At 34.6% G+C, this 7,927-nt stretch overlaps 1 protein-coding gene across 1 annotated transcript in view; it reads left to right on the forward strand.

Annotated features, from left to right (window-relative positions):
- The window catches only part of LOC109849275 (reticulon-like protein B1), a 10,102-nt gene extending 2,517 nt beyond the window's left edge, over nt 1-7,585 (forward strand). The window contains exons 3-6 of the mRNA XM_020419086.1: nt 2,959-3,139; nt 5,617-5,758; nt 5,846-5,915; nt 7,200-7,585. Coding sequence (XP_020274675.1) covers nt 2,959-3,139; nt 5,617-5,758; nt 5,846-5,915; nt 7,200-7,369 — 563 coding nt within the window. The 3' untranslated portion in view covers nt 7,370-7,585. The remainder of the gene's footprint in view (nt 1-2,958; nt 3,140-5,616; nt 5,759-5,845; nt 5,916-7,199) is intronic.

Consider the following 7,927-nt stretch of genomic DNA (forward strand, 5'->3'; position numbering starts at 1 on the left):
CCGCTGGCAACATCTCACGCACCAGCTACACCTCCGGTCAAGCCCATCTCTCTTTCTCTCATGGTCTCACCTTTCTCTCTCTCTCTCTCTCTCTCTTCCTCCGACGACACCATAACTTCCCTCCGGCAACACCAGAACTTCCCTCCGGCAACCTGCAGCAGCAACATCTCCATGTTTTTGGAGTTTGATCTTTATTGCTTGCTTAGTATCTATAGATTGTTATTATCTATCATGGTGTTATCTTGTTTTGCTCATTTAGTCATTTATATATGCTTGAATATTTTATTTTTTTATGTCAAATTTCTAGTAATTAATATAATGACGATGATGTTACTAATCAATGCTTTTTTATTGTTGAGCATTTTTATATTAGAGACTTGAAAGTTGAAGAAATGAGACAAATAATGGTCTTTTTGATAAACATGTATGTTTTTTTATTCTTTATAATTATAGTACTTTGTTAATATTATGTAATTATTACACATCTATTTCATGTTTAGGCATCAAGTATACATTTGTAGAATTTTTAGATTTTTTATATGATTTTCTTATTATTTAGAATATTTAAATATATTTATATTTGACCGCTATTTGACTATGCGTTATTTACCGCTATTTTGCCGCAATAGCACCAAATAACTTTAGCGGTACCTCGCCGTGACGCGACGCTATCCGTGTGCAACTTGGAGTTTGCAACCAATGATTTTTAACCCCTCAGGTTCAAGTTGTGACTTGCAACTAAATGGCTGGACACCACGCTTTCAACTTAAATGAACTATATTATAAATCCTTTGTAAAAGCAACCACAGCTGCAACAAAGTCAAATAAAACTCACTTCAAAAATTAAATAATGAAACTCTGAAAAATTCTGGAAAGGAATAAATATTCAAAAATGTTATTAATTTTGAAACAATTTTATATTTAAAATCTATAATAATAATTTCAAGAAAATCTTATCTTTTATAAAAATATAAAATAAAAACTTATTCCTCTGAAAATTTCGTTTTAGTAGATATTTTAACAATAAAAAAAAATTAAAATAAAAATCCCAACAATAAAAAATTTCTAAGATCTGAAATAATAAGCAATTCCATGATTTATTTCAAAGTTTAAAAATATATATATATTTTTCAAAAATACTAATATTCTCATTACTTAATTTGAATAGTTTAATTTCAAAAGAAAAGAAAATGATTAATTTTAAAGATGAAGTTTATGTATAAAAATCTAAAACAAATGTGAGTAATAATTTTCCTAATTTGTTAAAATGAGAACGAGTTGCATATGAGAAGTTGCAAGCAGAGCTAAGTAGTTGTAATTAAAAGTGCAGGTTAGATAATTTTAGAATTTAATCAGACTGCTTCAATTGAGTTTGCCTGCAATAACAGATGCAAAGATTCAGTTGCATGTGAGTGATATGCATGTGAGTGATAGTTCCTTTAATCTACTGTTGCGAGCTACAAAATTCTCCTGTGATTTTAATTTCCATTGATGTTATTAGACCATCTCAGTATGGTCAGTGTATCTAAATTTCTATTCTCAACTGAATTCCTTACAAGTTCTTGCGAACAAGTTTATTGTAAACCGTCACTCCTTTTGAGTTATGTTTCACTTAATTCACTTGGAAAAATTGCTATTCTTGAAGACTAATGCGTATAGTATCGGCACAGTGCATTTATCTGGGATTTATGTATATATTGTATGTATGCATCTAAAAACAAGGGCTGGTGATCCTGTGTGTGCATAATTTTTTTCTGCTATTCCCATAGTGTTCTGTTTGTTAGGTGGTGCTACCTATGTTGAGATGGGAATGGGAAGCAAGTTCATGTCGAAAACAGCCAAACCCTTTGAGCTAAAATTTTGAGATTTTTAAGGGAAAATGTATGAAAACCCTATCCTATGACAGGTCCTTTGTGTTCATAGAAGTGTACAATCCAGCTTAAGTGGTGGGTTATTTAACCCTTCACTTTGTAAAGCTCTGTAATCTGTCAAATGGTTAATTTATCTTGATTTGGGTTTTGCAAGTAGTGGATGGCTTAAATCACTTAAACCTTTACAGAACACTGCCAAGATTGCAATTGGTAAGGAAGTATTAAGACAGTGTTTACATTGCTCAACCACCACCGACCTGATAAAATTCACACACAAAAACTCAAACAAGCACTTCAGGCTCTGCTTGGAGCCAGTCAAGTTAGCAGGAGTATGCTTAGATTTGATATCTCAGTGAAGGCTAAGATGTTAGGTTGACAACTGATTATTCAAATCTGGCCATTTTTTTTAGAATATTCTTAACACAGAATTTGTGCTAATAAATATTTCAATAAAACATGTAAATAACTAGAACTGAATGAATAGAGACAAAAGTAAACTTGCGGTGCAATTTCCAGAATAGTGTAAAAAAGAAATTGATCCATTAAGTGGAGTTGATTTTGGTTGATTTGTGCAGAGTGATTCTCAAGGCTGACACATCTAGTTGAATAAGATCTGATGTAATGGTTGCTCCTATACCTATGTTTACCTTTTCTCTAATTTATTTTGGTTCTCTAGAATTTCTATCCTTTCCTCTCTAATTCTAGTTAAAGTTTTTTTTAACTGCTCGACAGACTTAAGAGTTCGCTACATGATGTGTATGGGGTAACTGTAGTTGTACTGTTGTACGGTAATGAATCCGATGTATCTGATGTTTTTCTGTTGGAATATTATTATTGGATTCATTTTACAGTGATTGCATTAATATATTCAGAGTTTCTTTTTTCCTGATTGTGGTAAATGTACTTGTATGTTTCTGGGATTTACATCTTTCCATCTTTTTTTTATCTAGATTATAGGATCTGGCTTGACTTACATCTTTCATTCCTTATCCAGATTGCACAATATGTTGCTTGATTTCTTCAATAGTTACTAATTTGTTCGTGCACTTAATGCATCATTAATCAGTCGATTTTTTTGTGCATGCAGTTGCTGATATGATAATGTGGCGGAACAAACAAGTGTCTGGTGGCATACTTGCTGTTGTGACTGTTGTCTGGCTCCTCTTCGAATGTATGGACTATCACCTTCTGACTTTTGTATGCCATGCTTTCATGTTTGTATTGGCAGCATTGTTTCTCTGGTCCAACGCAGCATCACTTGTCAACAGGTGAGAATGCAGTACCTATTGTCTTTTTTTACGAACAATATTTCCCATTACTTTAGTTGCTTCCTTCTTTCTTTTGAATTTATTAATGGTAATCCTTCCTGTGTGACGTGTGTTTAGAGTTACAATCTTTAATACTAATATGAGTTTGCTATTCCATTCTTGCTCATAGACGCTACTTCTCATGACAGTTATAAAAAAAATCATTCATGCTAATGAATCCGGGTGTCGATAGGATTCTAAGTCCATGATCCTAACACGCACACACATGCAAACTATACTCATGAGAGTGTCATAGGTTTCATGAGGTAGGAGGCTTCTATTTGAGGCTGTCATCACACCTTATATCCATGTGATTTTGGCAGGAGGCTTCTAGTTAGGGCTGTTGTTTTGAGGTGTGCATACTCTGCACACACGTTCCTTATATTCAGGTCTTTGTTCTAAACTTTGTGAGGTAGAAGGGTTCTTACATAGGGGTGGTATTTTAAGGTGAGTCCTGGACTCGATTCAGTGGGATTGATCCTGGTTTAGCTCGAGGGGAAGGTAATTACTTCCCATTCAATTACTGTGCAAATGGAAGACTTACATCTGCACGAGTGCTCCAGTTGTGTTGTAAGAGGTTCCTAGTTAGGGCTGTTATTTTGAGACGAGTTCTGGAATTGATTCTGTGGACCCAGATTTGAACAACCTGGTTTAGCCCAAGGGTTACTTCCCATACAGGCATTTGTTGAAAGCAATACATATATCAATGTTAGTGTTCTAAACTTGCGCGGTAGGAGTTTTCTAGTTGGGGTAATTATTTGAGTCAAGTCCTTACTTGCTTCAGTGGACCTAGATTTGACCCAGGTTTAGCCCGAGGTCTAGGTAATTACTTCCCATCCAGATTTTGTCTGATAGCAAGCACATGAGTAAATATGGGGTCTGAGTCTTAATGGACATCCCTCCACGTACGTAAAGAAGATGAATAGAAATTATGAAGATGGTATTGTTGTGTAGTTCCTCATAAATCCACGTTTTAAATTTATGGCTTAAAGTTAGTCTTGTGTTATCTCATGTAATGTGAGAGAAACACTAGCAGGTTTAGTATCCTATTTGATTTTGGACTAATTTACAGTCACGTTCGTACATTACTAAACTGGTGATTCCAGTTGCAGTGATTAGCTATGAATTTGATGCTGAGGTTGATATTTGAGGATCTACCTTGAGAAGGATCATTTACATAACCTATACAGGGGTCAGGGGCTTTGGCAGTTTGTGATCTCTCTTTTTGCTTAATTTTGGTTAGGAAGTTTGCTGAGGTAATAGGGTGAGGCTCCCTCTCTTCTGTTCTTCCTAGTCTTTCTCTTGAATGGTAAAAATATATCAAAGCCTTGACCCATGGATGTACTCCTTTTTAGTTTTTTATATTTCTATACTACCACCATTTCATGTCACATTGATATATCCATGTCCGTGCTTCCCAGATTTGGGTGAAAAAAATATCCATATCTGCAAATATTATGGATATAATTACTAAATATCTATATCCTATTGGATATGGTTATGGATGCAATGTAGTGAAATATCCGGATCCGTATCTGAAATATCCGAAATATAGGTTGGTCATACAATTGCCATTGTTTAAGTCCTTAGATTAATATATTTGAAGTTAATTTTGAATGTCACATTGATATATCCATGTCTGTGCTTCCTTTAGAGAGGTGCAAAAAGATATCTGTATCTGTGAATATATCCATATGAATATGGATCTGTGAATATATCCATATGAATATGGATATAAGTACTAAATATTGATATAATTACTAAATATCTATATCTGATTGGATATGGTTACAGATGCACTACGTAGTGAAATATATGTTGATCAGATCTAATCCTAGCTTTTCATAGCTTTTCAGTTGTAACAAACATATTATTGAACTCTCTTGTATCATATGAACTATATTTTTTTTATCTCATTTGGTTTTCTCATGTCCGTTTTGTATGCGCATGTGTATCCATATCTATATCTAATATTAGCGGATCTGAATATGAGTTTTCATAATGGGGATATATCAGTATATATGCGTGTATCCGTGATTGGTAAACACATATGGATAGCTGGTAAGTATCATATCAAGGCCGTATCTGATTGTTTGCAGCCCTATTCCTAGATCATGTACAGTGAGTATAGAGAAAAAATGATGAAGGCAGGAGAAGAATGAGCATAGGGTTGACCTTTGAGATTGTATTCGTCATGACGCCTGCTCCCTGTCTACTCAGTAGTTGTCCTCATCTACTTAAATTTAGTATCTGGCCATTTTCAGACAACAGCGCGAAGTCTCAGTTGATCTCTGGGTATGCTAACATAGTTCATCGGTGAAATCCATGTATCAGAAACTGTTATAAAATCGCATTTTATTGTTTAACTCAATGCTGAGCGCAGATCACTTAACCTTTATGAACAGAATCTCAATTAACTGTAAAATTTATGCGAACAGGTCACCACCAAAGTTTCCAGAAGTTATCTTGCGTGAGGATCAGGTTCTAAGTATAGCCCGTTCAGTTAGACATGAGATCAATGAAGCTTTTACAACTTTCCGTTATATTGCTTCAGGAAAAGATTTGAAGAAATTTCTGATGGTAAAATTTGAATCTGTTACACAGTTCAGTTCATTTCTGCATATTGTATCTATTGCCCTTGTAGCTAAGCCTGTTATGCAATTGCAGGCAGTTGGTGGCTTATGGGTTGTTTCTGTGATTGGCAACTGGTTTAGTTTCTTGACTCTTTGCTACCTTGGTCAGTTTTCCATAGTATTTGCTGATTATCTTCCAGTAAATGATATTACCAACATAGGTGACTTGAATCTGTATGTATGCACTATGCCCTGAAAAGATATTATTTAAGAAAAAAAAAGTCTAACTGCAGTTTAGAGAGGCACCATTTTGCAGCACATTATTTAGCATTGAATTTTGGACTTTACATGTCAAGTTTCTCTTCTTGGTTTGGTGCATAAAAACACTTAACTTGTCATTGGCGCAGAGAAAAATGATGACATATTAGAACTATTCCTATAACATATTTTGAGAAAGATAACATAAGGTTAGAACATTGCAAACAGGAGAGAGTATGATGATTTATTATGTTATTTCTTCTGTTTCTGTAGCCTTAATATTATGTGAATCTTAATTTATGTTTCAACCTTTTTTAGACTGTTTTACTTGAAGCTATTTTTGATTATATAATGCACTGCTTTTATTGACATTTATATATCTCCTTAGTTTTTTATTTCATCACTCGAATCCCACTCATTTTTGTTGAGAATATGACATGGATAGGAAGCCCATAATTCACTCGAATAACACTTCATTTTTTGAATCACCGCTGCAAGTCACAACTTGAAAACAAATCTTACACTCATGTTCTCCCTCCCTATCTCATCAATAGCTCTTTATTCACACACTTTGCCTCAATTAGTGTTGCTTTTTGTTTGATAGCAGAATGCTCTACCTTTTAAATCTCTATGTAAACCAAAAACCATCTAAACCTGAGAATTATTTAGAACACTAATATTATAATTAGTATTAAAAATGAGCAATTGAGATTAATGCTCTTTTTCTGTGTCTTCTCTGGATTATTCTATGGCCAAGAATGTTCTGGGGATATCTTAGAAGAGTATTATAGCTTGTGTAAACTTAAGTGGACTGAGGGCTTAGTCCACCAACCACTAGTAGAAAAACGAGCAACCTAGACGGAAATTTTTTCTCCAAATCTCCCGTCTAGGTTTGATTCAACCTAGACGAAAATTTTTTCCGTCTAGCTTGTTCCATCTAGATTGGTGGTTTTTCTACTAGTGAACGTTTTTATCCTTGGGTTTACTTTGAGGTAAAACCTTTACGTATATCACGGATCAGCATGTATCTCAAAGCAAATTTATGGGATAAAAAATAATAAATAGAGCCCTCAGTCTACTTAAGGAGCTTCTTCGCCTCTTATAACTGGATCTTTTTAAATATGAGTTGCTTATTTTTATAGCATACGTCTAAAATGAAGTTTAAACAACCTCTCTATTTGGCATTGTAGTTTTTCTGGCCCTGTGCACTCTACCTGCATTATATGAGAAGTATGAGGATCAGGTCGATGATGTTGGTGAGACCGTGATGGTTCAAGTGAGGAAGCAACATGCAGTGTTGGATGCGAAGGTTCTGCAGAAAATCCCTCGAGGACCATTCGCCGATAAGAAGCAGCACTGAGTTTTACAACTTTCTCTCGAACCTCTAGTCTCAATATCCAAATGCATATTTTCTTTATATCTTTTTATGATAATGGGTTTTTAGGTAGAGTTGTCATGAATTTTTCTTCCTTGATTTGTAGTTAAACATCAGTGAGTTGATTATACACATATACCATGAACCTACTGGGTAGATGCTTATGAAAACTATAATGGTGGTGATTTGTCTGTGATTTCAGCTTGGTTGTGCCCAAAGGAATATAATCTTGCTAGAGAATATTTTTGCTGAAGCTGTTGTATCATAGGAATTGCAAATTCAAAAGAGATTTTCCTGAGCTTTGATGTGAAGTTGTGGGGGAGTCATTTTCGATAAGAGTTTATTTGGTTTATTTGTCTTTTAGCTCTTGTTTCAGTGCTTTCTGTTAACATCCGCTTTGGGCTTTCAACGTGAGTTTTTCGTTCTTAGAATCAGAATACTTTAGATGCCGGGATGTTTTAGCACATTCTTGAGCGTATGTCTTTTTGCCCCATCGTCTCCTGACGTTGATATTTGCAATCTCGTTGCTCTCTCTCTCTCTCT

The sequence above is a fragment of the Asparagus officinalis genome, chromosome 7 (genome assembly GCF_001876935.1).
Source record: "Asparagus officinalis chromosome 7, Aspof.V1, whole genome shotgun sequence".
Taxonomy (NCBI): domain Eukaryota; kingdom Viridiplantae; phylum Streptophyta; class Magnoliopsida; order Asparagales; family Asparagaceae; genus Asparagus; species Asparagus officinalis.